Below are 14,178 nucleotides of genomic sequence, written 5' to 3'. Positions count from 1 at the left end.
TTTTAGGTACCAGGATAGATGAATATTTAGAAATATACTGTATACTTTTAAAAAGTATACTTTTAAAAGGTTTTTAAATATTGGTGGAAAAAAATGAATTTCACACACATTATTATTACTATTATTATTATATATTTATATATGGAAAACTATTATTCTATTCTATTATATGGATATTGGCTATATGGATAAAAGAACTGTTTATGGATAGAATAACCAACAAATGTAGGTAAACTATGAACATAAAGCAGTCCTGCTCACTGAAATCCAACATTGTCCACAATGGTTTAATGCATTCCCAAATAGCTTCCATGGTAAAAATGGTATGACTATAACATAATATAACATGTTTGTTTTTAAGCCTGCCAAAATCTATTTCCCATATTTGATATGTGAAAAATATTTTATTTATATTATTTCATTCTGTAAGTGTTACTTGGTATAAGCAGTTGTTTGGCTAGTGAGTTTCACTGATGATCTAGCTTTTTAGTTTAAGCATCATCACCATTCTAGTCTTGAGTTGAGAGCAGTTTCATGGCTCATGAACTTGTGTACATCCCTCTGAAACGCCCAAGCTGAATCTGGATCTTTATGAAATCTTAATCTGCTGTGCTTTAAATAAACACCAACACTATATGTACAGAGAGGAAGAACGAGGCAGTGTGGAGCTCCTTGGAGAGCCCTGCAAGCAGTCCTGTCACTGATATAAATAGTGTAAGCAGCATCATTTAGTCTCCAGAACTGCCTCGCATTTAGTGACAGGAACTTGAAAAATACAACTGATTACATGCTAATATCACAGGGTCATTTCAACATTACAATTCAGATGTTACACAGCCTATTAACTTAATAAAATTTGTCACATTTAAGCAGTTGATGTGTCATTACAAAATAAAAGTGAATGGGAATAATCATTTTTGTGATACTTATTAATGATAATAAATCAAACTCAGTCTAACTCATAGCTGTCCTGTAATCCCACTAATGAATTTCACATCCTGTGTTAGCCGCTTTGATCATTCTCGTCAATGAAACGCTCCTTGGAAAACCCATGATCCACAGGCACGGCGCGGCAGGACCCAGCCATGTTATGTTACAGCAATCAATGACCTTGTTATTGAATACTAACAATAAAGCTCATTAGTCAAAGAGAAATCAATTGATGTAGGCCACTTATTCATACTATATATTTCAATATACTCTTTTTGTGAAAATGATTAGTGAAGATGTGTCATTGTCATCTTTAATACTCCTCAAGCTACTGCGATAACGTGGTCAGATTGAATTATTCAATAATAACGAAGCACCAGCTGGTACAACTAAAGTACTACAAAATAATATTCAAATACATTTAAATTACAGTTTTTAATCTAGTAGATGTTATCCGTGTGGTAAGACTGTGTTGTGGTTGCATTATCATTATCATCAGTGCAGATGAGGAAATGTAATTATTAAAAACTAAAATCCTGAAAAGAAGAACATAAAAACACTTCGCTGAATATTATTATCAATGAATTAATTATTTCTAACTGTACTGCCATGCAGCTTCACATCTGCTGGGGAGGTGTCCACGTGAAAAATTCCTGTACAGATTATCACCCACTTGAGTCGACTAATTGCTTGCAGCTGAATGTTCTAATTGAGCCACAACAGTCCTAAGGCTATTTTCATAAAATCATTGTGCTCATGAATATAATATGCCAGCCAGATATAAAAACAACTTGGAGTGCCAACAGGATCTATCAAACTCACTGAAGCCTCAATCCAATTCTCCACACTTCAGGACCGCATCAATTTTGGATGTTTAAAAGTGAACACAGTTTTCCACACAAGTGCTAATGTAATTTTGTCCCACGCACTTAAATTAGCATGCCAGGGTAATTATAGCAACAAATATCTTTGGCTCCTTTACTTGACAGGGACTGTACAGTAGGAAGTACAATTTCTTTCCATATACAGAGTGTACAGTGGGTTGCCCCACATATGGAAAATTTCAGCTGGGTTAGCCTTAGCAGGAGCCAGACCAGAGATTTGACTTGGGGAGAAGTGAAGGCCTCGTAGCGATGAAACAGACATTAAAAAACAAAACACACCATATTTCTCCATTGAGGATAATTATTTTTGGCAGCAGAGGCATTGTTTTATTATATTTGCTTCCTATTTTAGCCCATTCCTGTAAATAAATGGACATGAGAAAACAAATCACTAATTAGTCCCATATGCAATCTTCGGAATTTGTCAAGCTGTCCTTGGATCTATTTTCATGACAGTGGACTGTTTTGAGATTTTGCAGTGATTATGCAAACGCTGCTTTTAAGCTGTACACCTACATAGATATTAAACTGTGCATCTTAAAATCTATGGCTCATTTTCACATAAACAGTAACATAAATCTGTTCTCATACTTGTGGTGATACATGGTGATATCTTGAACTTGACAAAAAAAAAAAGATCTATGTATGGCACTTTATGTAAATATATGCCAGTCACTTTTTCTGCGTCATTTGATCGCTGTTGGATTTCTTCCTGCGGTATCAAACTCTTGTGAGGTTCTTTTTGTGTGATTTTTTGAACCTGCACACCTGAGAGAGACCTTTTGTATCACAGGACTTTTTTTCTTAGAACGCACATATTTCTCTCTTTGCTCTGAGTACAATAACTCAGCAGTGACATTGAAATGCTAAAAACAAATTTAAAATAACATCTGAACTACAGCCCTCTGGCACTCTCAGGGTATGCATATGAGGAATGAACCAGAGTCCTCTACAGATGCTGGTGAAGAGTGTTTCTATAAGACTGTTTGGGATTTGCTGTCAGGTGGCTCCTGCCGGGTCAGTATTTGTGCTTCAGTGGGCTGTTTTTGTACCAGCAAGGCTGAGGGCAGCATAATACACAGGGCCACAAGCAGGGAGCAGGCAGGCTGTAGCCTTTCAAGACAGACAATGTGAGTCAGCTATCTGACTTCATCAAATAGGGCTTGACAATAAACCCCCTGAATACAAGGGCTCTACTGGTTTATTTCATTATTTTTTTTATTTCCCAAGGCAGCTTGCCAGAGTTGCTGACGGTCTCATACCGTCCAATATCTCTCTCTGTGGCACTCATATGTCATTCCATCCTGTGCACTTTGGCTCAGATGGCATCCCTATGTGACAACTGGTCTCATGTATAAGGTCTCATGCGCACGGCGTTACCAGCGGAACCCTACTGAGTCCATGCACCTCCATGGGTTTGTTTTCCACACTAAATCATCTGTCTTTGCACATGAGTGATCGCTACAGAGACAGCGGCTTTAAAGTGTGGGACATCTCTGCGGCTAGTGGTCAATGAGTAAGTCGGTCCTGCCAAGAAGAAGCCCTTAGTCTGACCAACAGGATTTACCAAAGGCCTAGTACTGAAGAGCAGTGTCTTAAAGTTAAGGAAAAGCCAGTGGTGGAAGAACTACACAGATTATTTACTAAATGTAAATATTCTTTAAAATTGCAATAATATACTATAAAAATACTCAATTACAAAAATGTCCTACAATCAAAATTTGACTACGGTCATGGTGCTGAATTTTTATCAAGAAAATGTACTTTAAGTATGCAAAACAAAGTACCCATTATGCAGATTCTTTAAAAAATATTATTACATTATTTAATTCTATATTATAATTTATGCATTTACATGTAAGTAGTAATTTATGGTTATGGTTGGTCAAGCTGGTGCACATATTATCTATTTTCTATACTGTTGGGTAGTTAAATTAATAGTGTAAAAATCATTATATTTCATTTTATATTCTGTAAGTAAAATCTAAATTTGACAAACTAAAATTAAACGAACTATTAACTATCTGTTAAAAATTTGTAATGTAGGAAAAGGTTAAATATTTGCCACTCAATTTTAGTTGAGTATGGTATGTAGCAAAATGGAAATACTCAAATAAAGTACTTAAAAAATGTACTTAGCTACAGTATTGTACTTTCGGTATTTTCCACCACAGGGAAGTGCTCTGAATGAAGCACATTTAACACTAATCTGTGAGATGTAGGTAAATAATGTTTATTAAAAAATGTTCTTTAAAGTTAAGAATTGAGAGAAGGTTGCTTTATTATAATCAATATGTCAATCGAACTGACTACATATTAACTTATGACCAAAAAATAGTGAAACATTTTATATAGCCTAACGTGACTCTGGCCTAACGTGACTTTTATTACAGACACACACAGCACACACACACACACACACACACACACACACACACACACACACACACACACACACACACACACACACACACACACACACACATTACATGGATTTCGCTAAGAGCATGTGGCTCAGCTTCACTTATACAGAAAAACAACAATGATTGACTAATGTTAGAATACTTAATCTAGAGTGCACATTTGCAAGGTAATGTATTTAACAGGGTAAATTAGACAGTATAATTAGCTCCTTGCCAGATCAGATAGCCTTTTGTTTTTGAGAATGTTGCTGAAAAGTTAATTTGTTATATATTATATATATATATATATATCCTGAAATGTGAATTTGCCGTGCTCTCTGACTGATTTCTTTTTTGTCACCTCCCGAGTTCTGGTGGAAGTTGCTAATTCTCTTTCTATCAGGTTCAGCTGTTTCAGTGATGGCGTTAACATTAATGTCTTGTAGGTTATTGATGCAGACAGGTCTTGCCTTTTTGCCTTTTTACTTCACACTTGCATTCAGTTTGCTTTTTTTGATGGAGTAAATCAATCCGACGGCAGACCTATTATTCTCCTTGGCGGAAGATTTACCTCCAAAGGCAAGGGATGTGAAGGATTTTTTAAGCACAGGAAAAATGGATGCCAACAGGGGTAACCAGACAAAATGAAATGCTTGACAGTGGTCCATATTGTTGCCCAGGGCAACTAGGCAACTGTTATCGTTGAGCCCTGTCAATTATTTTCTAAGGGTCCTGTACCTTTGGCAGATACCTTTCTTTTTGGTAGTGCACAGAGATGTCTGCAGTTTTACCTTTGTGACATGATCTTGTAGGCATCTGGAAGATAGCAGTTGATGTTCTCCATCTGGAAAGGGTCGGCGTCGCAGATCTTGTCATCTGTTCGGCCATAGTTGGCACTTTCGATCATTATGACATCACTTCCTGGACACCGCAGATCAATGGGGTAGCCCTCACAAGACAGCTCTCTCCGTACTAAGCCAAATGGCAGGGCAGCTCGACTAAACCCTGAGGGAGAAGAGAGAGAGAAAGAGCTCTTTCAGTGCAAATCGAAGGGAGATGTATAGTTGGGTTGACTCAAAGAAAAACAGTATGAAAGGCAAAATACACAGGATATCATAGCTGGATGCTGTTCATTCTTTTAATCAAAAGGCTATAACTGTTTAGTAAGATGAATCACACTGACATGTGGATAGCGAACTATGCATTGCACTACCCACCTAACATACATCAGTACTGAGTGAACATTTCAGATCTCAACCACACCAGTTTGCTAATGGTTCTAGTATGTCATCCCCATGCCAAACTGGTCCTGAAAATCAATAATTGTCTAGAAAGGTCTAGAACACTGTAACCCCTTAAGATCGTCTCTGTGCAGTAAACACACTGATGCAACACTAATAGCCAAATGCAACAGCTGATGGCGATAGTCAAAAAATATAACTCCATTAAAAATGTATTTCGTAATGTGTTTTTATTTTTTTCAAAAGGTCTGCCACCACAGTTTTTTTCTTTGTCATCCTTCTGTCCTGTGTTTCCTTTCAATATAGGAGCAAACTGCCATTGTAGTCTATCACTAGAGACTTGTGGTTTACTTGCAAAGCTCAGTTTTCTATCTAAAATGAAAAAGTACAACATGCATCTGTACAACATGAGTGTAATTTAATCCACTTTGCAGTGCTGACAATCGAAGGGCAGGCTATTGGGAGGCTGGAAAAAAAGAAAACTGTGTGTGTGTGTGTGTGTGTGTGTGTGTGTGTGTGTGAGTCTGTCAGGGAGGATGAGGGGGTAGGGAAAAATAGAAAAGAAATCAATATTGTGGCTTTGTGTTCTGCAAATGTGAACAATGCCAAAAGCCATACTTAAACTAAAAGTGAACTACATGCATAAACTGTACTAATCAAAATATGGGATATTTTTGGTCAGAGCAGCTTTCTACAGCTATGACATTAGTATTTGAGGAGAGTGGCATAGAGCCTAAAGAGATTGCCAGCTGCACCTCTGTCGACTTTAACTAAACCACTGGCAGCACTGAATAATAACTACAGCTTCCTTGCATGCAGTGGTGACTTTGTGACCTCTTTGAATAACAGTGCTGTTAACTGTTACCTTGGTTGATGGCTATGCTGTTAGTGTTTCCAAAGCCTCTATTTCCCAAATGACAGTTAGTTCACAGTCGCAGGAGAGAGAAAAAAATGTTGTTGCTACTTCTCGTGCACTAATTTGTTTGGCACCTGGACAAGTCGGACCAATCCATATCTGCCATATAATTACAAAGCACTTTTTCTTTTCATCATTCTGTGAAATGTTCTTTGTGTGGCAACAGTTTACTTGAAGCCATGGCCTTCAGCTCTGCTACATTGGCCTGGAAAGGCTGAGTTCATTTTACCCAATTGGATGCTTCATCAATTAACTACCAATACAATTATCTTTGTCTGATTAAATGCTATGCAACAAAAGTAGGGGATTAGCATTCTGTATTGTGCCCCTCGCCAGAAAATACCACTGTGGTATTTTACAAAGGAAGATAAATGTCAGTTTGTATTGTCTGATCCTCTGTTTGGGCACCAATCAGGTGAAAGTACTACTTCTAAGGTGCTCAGTGAAGAGCTCAGACTAAACAAAGGATATATCTGTGTGGAGGAGGGCAGCTTGCCTATCTAACATCTATAAGACTTTATTTGTTTGGGAGCATACAATCATCAGGGAAGGATCTTTTTTCCTCTGCTTGCTCTTTTTGACAGCAAACTTTCTCATGTGACCAATAGGCATGAAAAAGAAAGTCTTTCAAATATGATAGGTTTTAGCCATATTTCATCTTTGCAGCCCCTTTTCTCTCTGGAGACACAAAGAAACGCTTAAGGTGATAAACAATTTATCAGGGATGTTGGCTTGAGAGAAAAAGCCCAGGTGGAAAAAATGAAAACACGGCATGTTAGAAACAGGACTTGACAGCCAATCTTGAGTTCATGTCAATGCACTACAGCATAGCTCCATCAAAAGTCAGCAATACAGTGTGTAGTAACTATAAGAACCTATGTAAAACATCTGTCAATGCCACATTACAATTTTTATACTCGACTTATACATGACTTTAAATTTGCAGATGTATAATGGAGACACATCTATAGCTTTTCACTCACCAGCATCTTGTCAAAGAAAAAGACAGCTTTCATATTGTTCATATATGGTTCAACTGAGATATTTAAAATCCTTTTAAAAAGTATGAGGACTGAAATGGATATGTAATCCATACCACCACACAAGCACAAGAAAATTATATATTATACCTCAATATATCTAATCATCCAATAAGGTTCTAAGGTAAGGTAATAAGTATCTTTAATACTTGAAACAAACAATACATTTCTTTCTATTAAATCGACTGCATCCTAGCTTGTCTTACTAGAGGTTACTAGAGGTCACGTAGACTTCACATGGATCAATTAGGCAGCAGTTACGTATGGCTGGGCGGGATACATTACCTTGCATTGGCCTACTTTGTGGCTGGAAGTGAATTGGTTCTTTGGCCATGTGCAAGACCTCTCAATTTGATCTCCAAATCCGCTGCCAAACCCACTGATGCTCTGTGTCCCCCAAAACATCATAACTATTAAATCACTCTGCAGAGGATTTGCAATCTCAGCTTCTGGTTTTACGATTTAGAACTGATGCTGATGCTCAACTAGGAAAACAGAGAGCGAGGAGATACATGTGTGCTCAAGAAAACTGTTAAGAATCCTACTGAAATACACTAGCAACTTTTCAACCATGCTGATGACAGGCCCTGTAATAACAGTACATTTTCGTGTTCAAATCTCTGGAAATCCAACAAAATTGCTGTCCTCTAAGCGCACTTTATCCGCCAGCTGGGTTTGTGCATCATTGACCAAAAGCACGTTCGTAAACAACCTCAAAAAGCCTCTCTCCATTGATTAGGCCTGAGGCTGAACTACGTTCTCACCCTGGTGTCGGATGGTATTTTTGGTACATGCGGAGATGAGTGGCACAGACACATCAATATGGGGACACCCAATAGTCCAGCAAACACATTTCAAAGCAATAGATGAAAGTCCTTGTAACAATTAAATCAGCAATGTTCTGATGTATTCTCTGATGCTTTGTACAATTATTTCATTTCATTTGGTTAATTTTTTTTTATCGTGTTTAAAATGAGATTCCTCAGGGTAAAAAAATCTCCTCTTGAAATACAATTTCACACTGTGGTGGTGTGATCCAGCACAATAATTTCAACTACAACAAGAAATATCCACAGGTCAAAACAAGCTGAAGAAAAACTCATTTACACTGCTATACTGACAAATCAAAATCTGATGGTATAATTGTTTTGCACATTTTAGTTAATATTGTATAATGGTGGGTTAATGTGACTACTTCAAATATCTCTGTTTTCATACAGATAATATGAAGACACCAAAACATCATCGATCATGCTCCGGCACGACAACGCATTGTAATTACAGAATAATATGATCCCAGTGAATATAACATAAACAAAATTCAATGCTCACTGTCTCACTTAACTAAATAATGCCATTATTCAAATTAGCCAGAAAAGTAATCATTATTTTGCCTGTGGGGTCATTAGCATAATTATTCAGAGAATGCATGATAGGAAAATTATTTACCTTCTATATGGTAACAGTAAATTATGTTGAGAATATCAATATGTGCTGGTTCTTAAAATTATTGACTATTTACGACACCTACATTTTTGCTCCTTTGCACTCTTCTAAAAGTCTTCTAACATCACAACTAGGAAGATCTCAAGAGTTCATTCGGGGAGCTGAGAGCACTTGTTGCTATATTGTGTTTCAGGGGCCTTTTTGCTTCTGACCTTTCTACGAATGGAAAAGGCTGCTGAGCAAACAAAATGGCGCCACACATAGCGCACACCACTGGTGCATAGGTGCAAAAACAGAGCCACATGACTGCAAGCGAGTGGAGTTTTTACTTGTGCTCGTTTCAGGTTGTCACACACATCCACACACTGTTGATACTCAAAGGGAAACTCAGCACCCTCCTCTTCACAGGTAGCACACACTTCAGACACCTCCTCAAAATATGAGATGTTATTTGACTAGCTTTGATGTACTTTCACTCTGTGATAGTGCATCCAAACCTATACAAGGGCTGGAAAGAGAGATGCCTATCAAAACCCCTACAGTAAAAGGAGGAGTTTTACATCCTCTGCACTAATGAGGATCAAGGCATAGTCAATAATATTATTATGTGGAAAGCTGAATCCTGTGACCATGACAACATGGTGCAGCAGATACATTACTGGTCAGATCCTTATCACGACCTTCCTGACACGCTTCCTAATAAGGCATTCTGGTCACCCACCACCACTAGAAAACCATTTTAAATCCTCTTCATCAGCTATGTAGAATGCGTTGATCTGAGAAATGATAAGTGCCATTCTACAATTGCAAAGCATTGAGTAGAGTCTTCATTTTTCTTTCCCCAGTCTTAAATCTTAAGCCTTGAAAATACTGTTTTACAACCAAAAAGTTCAAATTAGAATTATTATCCATTTTTAATTTTGTTTACTAGAAGCACATTCTCACCCAACCTTTTGACATGTGTTTATTGTACATGTTGTTATCACATGCTAGTGATCGATTTTGACTGGTGCACAGGAACTCTATTTCCATGGGTTATAGCACTTTATTACACCAATGAGGAACCTCTATTTAAAGCTTCCCAGGCTGGCATTTACTACCATGTGTAACCTTTGCCATTACATTAGGCCCATACAGAATCTGCAGCTGGAGAACTGTGAGAAACTCCCGTATGTGAAGGGGAGCCATTAAGCACCGTCTCTTTGGTGCTGTAATGTTTTAATTCATTTTTTTCCACAGATGAGCCAAATCAATTGGAAAGTGACCATCTGGTAGGATATGAGTGTCACTGAAGCAGAGGTAATGAACAAAATGTCTTCCTATCTCACAGAAATGAGGAGTCATTAGGAGTCATGAAACTACACACAACTGTGATCAAGACCAAAGGGACAGTACAGTACATACTATGGACATAAAGAACATGAAGAGTATACACAGCTAAAATGCAGCTTCTGAAACAGCTATACCTTTAATTAGGGCAACACACGTGAGTCTCTTTCAATTAAATAAAACGATTCCATTATTGCCTAGCGCTGATTATGCAGAATAAATGACAGAGAACTATTCTGCTTATCATCAGGACTATCTTGCTTCCAGTAAATGGTTTTCATATTAAAATGACCCTTTGTAACTTGAACATGCTTCCAGAGTTAGTCCAGGGCCAAAGCAGAGGCTGATCAAAAGGCCCATTCAGCAACTCATGCTGCCATCATTGTGGCCAGAGCACAAAAGAGGCCTCCAGATTATTTTGATGTGAAACCAGATAATTTTTGTGTCAAGAGCCAATGAGAAGTGTGACAGGGACGCTCCCGATGCTTGTCGTCTACCGTTAACGGGGCCCTTTGATTTTCCTCGCTGTTCTGATGAGAGCTAAACAGCTGCTTGTAAATGAGCTAGCATCTCTGCTTGGCCTGCCATTATTCTGCACTCCTGAGCCGACAAGGTCGCTTGCTGGGGGGATTTGGGGTGAAAGAAAAGTATGGCCTATAGCATTAGCTCGGAGCCACAGGAAACACAGCTTGAGTCCTGCGGGTTCTGCCACCCCACCCCATCTCCCTCCTCTCTACCGTACAAGCAAAGGAAGTCTGTGAAGGAAAAGAAACCTTTAAGTCAAGACTCTTCCCACAGTGCTGATTCTATAATCCAGAGATATCCTTTACAACAGCATGTATTCTTAAGAAGTCAGGTCCACACAGGCGAGGAGAAGAAAGAAAATATTGCATACATCCTGCAAACAGTAGGATATGAGGTAGACTGCTGACTTTGTGTGGCCATCGTAAAAAAGAATTACACTAGTGGTTTGACAGATATTAACATTCTTGTGAATTTCTCAGCATTAACTTTAATTTAAGACTGTGTTTCTATTTTTTCTGCTTTGTGTGTTGAAAGCTGATGTCATTTTTTGCGCATGGCTAACAGCAAATGTCACTTATGTAGAGGTTTTTCCTCCTCTGTAATTCAGCTCGTGACATCTGTAGATTATTAAATTATTTGACAACTGATGCTGAAACTCTAACTTATGTGGCACATAATACACTGACACGACATCTTAGCTCATATTTATATCAGAGATGATGAGTGACAACCCAAAGTTATTCTGTAGGGGGAAAACTATTGATTTTTCTGTTCTCATTTCATTTATCTATCAGCACAATACATAGCGCCAGACTGAAAAAACGGAATATGCACAAAGCCACAATGCTCTTGCCTTAAAAAAATATCTTAACAGTAAAAACAGATCTGAAGCCATTTTCAAAAACGTAAATATAAAAAAGGAGATCCCATATCACATTATGTAGTGTCAAAATGTGTGGAATACTGGTTGAATGTTAGGTCTTTGAAAGCCACTTGCACAGAGAGAGAGAGACAGGAGCAGAGAAAGATATTGGGAGAAGAAGAAAAAGAGGCGAAGAGCAGCAGGGGAAAGAGCATTTCAACCTCATTTGTATTCTCCACCATCCAATTCACTCCAGTTCATTTACATCTCTGCTACTTCCATAGCAACAGCAGGGGGGCTATCAGGAGCATCTTTGATATAGGTACATGACTCTGAAAAAGATCTTGTCATTTCTCTGTGAATAGACGGCATGAAAATAACACTCTGACTCTGCCACCCCGCCCCCCATCCCCTCCTTTGGTGTTAAGGTGGGCTTCTCTAAGCTGAAATTTACCCTGTCAGAGACTTTTTTACATTCACGCTATTCCTCATCCCCCAACCAGCACTTGTAGACGCGAAAGCCTGCACAGGAAATGCCATCATTGCACAGAAAAAAAACATGATATTGTAGCTTCTACTTGATGATTTTACTGTGTTCAGACAAAACATGGACACTAACAAAGTCTGGACAGGTTTATGTTCCTTTTTCTAATCTGGAAAAATTTGAACAGATACAAGGCATCAAGTGTTGCTGCCAGACAAAATGAAAATGCACTGGACCAGCAGGACAACACAGCCTCATCAAATTCCATGTACACTTGTATGTAAATCAACCTTAAGGCCTAATTAAGCTCTATGAGGCTCATCAAGGTCATAAATCCCCCCTTTTCATAATGCATTATTGACTTCACATCATCGGCACATGTCGGCTGACTGCGCTCGCACAAGCACACAATGTCATCTCACTGTCTAATATCGGATAGCCCTAGGGCCAGGCGGTGTGTGTGTTTGTATATTTGTGTGTGTGAGAGAGAGAGACGAGGGGAGTGCTTTTTAGGTCACTCAAAAAAAGCAAGGACATCTTCTGGTAATGAAATGGCTGCGATGACCATCAAACAGTAAATTTTGTGCCATGGTCCTTAACACATGGTCACCGGTAGATTTGAGCTTTAAATTACAAAACATTTTCAGATCATCGAGGAGGGGTCAAGGCTTTTTGCCTGGCAGTATTATGTTTTGGTGAATTTAAAACCAATTTGAAAAATTCAGGATGTAAACCTCCTTCAAACCTACAATAAATTAAGAAATGATACATAATGAATGATTTTTCTGTATTAGGTGAGCTGTGATTTAACCTTACATTTTAAATGTTACAAATTGAAAGTGAGCTCACTGCACTTTACATGTGTTTTGTTTGATTAGTAGTGGAGTGATCCTGTGAGTCACTCCCCCAGAGAATTGATATAGGCAGTCCCTCTTAAGATTCATGGTGCCTTTTAGCGACGGCAAGCTCTTCAAGCATACTTAGCCTTATCAGTGACAATATCAAATGATCCAGAGTTGAGACATGATAAGGATGTGAGTCAAATCTTTTGACTTGATTTGCTATGTGTTTGTCAGCTTTTCCCCTGGTCTAAATCATTTCCACATCTTCCATTACAAATGATGAAAAAAATGGACTGAGATACATTGGGTAGCCCAGACTTCCTTCTCTGCTCCAGTGAAGCGTTTGATGCTCCTCCATTCAATAAGGAAGTATTTCCCAATGGCTCACCAGTGGCAGTACTCACAAATGAGAAGGGTCCATCTGCTTGGTTTGCATTCCCAAAGTGCACTTCCTCAAGCAGACCACAGCAGTGGCTCCACTTCCCGAGACTCGGCTCTCATGTGTATGCATTTGTGCCACATTATTCAGCTGACCCCCACCTGGCATTTAAATTCCCTGACCAACCGGGTAGTCATGCCCTGATGACACGACTGCTGGTCCAACTGAATTCTTGATGCAGCTCTTATTCAGACCAGACTACAGACTTCTAGGTTAGGCAGCTTGTTACGTGGCACAATGCTATTTCACTCAGATACACCTTCTAGGCTTTTGTCTCCTGAGTGGACTCACTCAAGGTTATGCACATATTCTGCACACCTACACAGTACTTATCTGACAAACACAAGGAAAACAATAGTTTTTTTTTTTTTTCTTTAAATCAAGGGTCTATTATCTTTAGATTTCCTGCGGTTCAAGGATTCCATCTCATACCACTTGAAAAGAAAGCTGGCCAAGCTAAAATTGAATTTTTCTCTTGTTTCAATTCATCAAGGATTTTGTTGGCTGCTATCCATTATAATCCAGAGGCTGAACATTATCTTGATGACCTTCCATCCCACATGTATTTTTTCCCTTCAGTGAACTGATTGTTATAATGTTAAAAAAAAAAAGGTCCCCCCCCAACATTTTTTTATTAGAAACTTTAAGATTTGGATTAACCTCATTTGAATCAAGTCCACAGACTAAGCCTTCTTCCTAACATTCTCACTCTGTTTCCAGCCCTCACACATCTCAGCAGGGGCACTTTGAGGTTCTCATTTAAGGATTTATCAGATGTCTCTTGTGCTTATTGGCCTTAATTATTGCTTGTTGGCTATTTAAAAATAATTTGGGGTGT

General features: G+C 38.5%; 1 protein-coding gene across 15 annotated transcripts in view; it reads right to left on the bottom strand.

Annotated features, from left to right (window-relative positions):
* adgrl2a (adhesion G protein-coupled receptor L2a) overlaps window positions 1–14,178 on the bottom strand; it is a 92,238-nt gene that overhangs the window by 48,371 nt on the left and 29,689 nt on the right. For all 15 annotated transcript variants that reach the window (XM_046049635.1, XM_046049632.1, XM_046049634.1 and 12 more), the window contains one exon: window positions 5,008–5,221. In XM_046049635.1, the coding sequence (XP_045905591.1) occupies window positions 5,008–5,221 (214 nt within the window). The remainder of the gene's footprint in view (window positions 1–5,007; window positions 5,222–14,178) is intronic.

This window comes from Micropterus dolomieu, linkage group LG05 (assembly GCF_021292245.1).
Source record: "Micropterus dolomieu isolate WLL.071019.BEF.003 ecotype Adirondacks linkage group LG05, ASM2129224v1, whole genome shotgun sequence".
Classification (NCBI taxonomy): Eukaryota; Metazoa; Chordata; class Actinopteri; order Centrarchiformes; family Centrarchidae; genus Micropterus; species Micropterus dolomieu.
The sequence above is the reverse complement of the archived record's forward strand: the minus strand, read 5'-3'. Positions and strand labels throughout refer to the sequence as shown.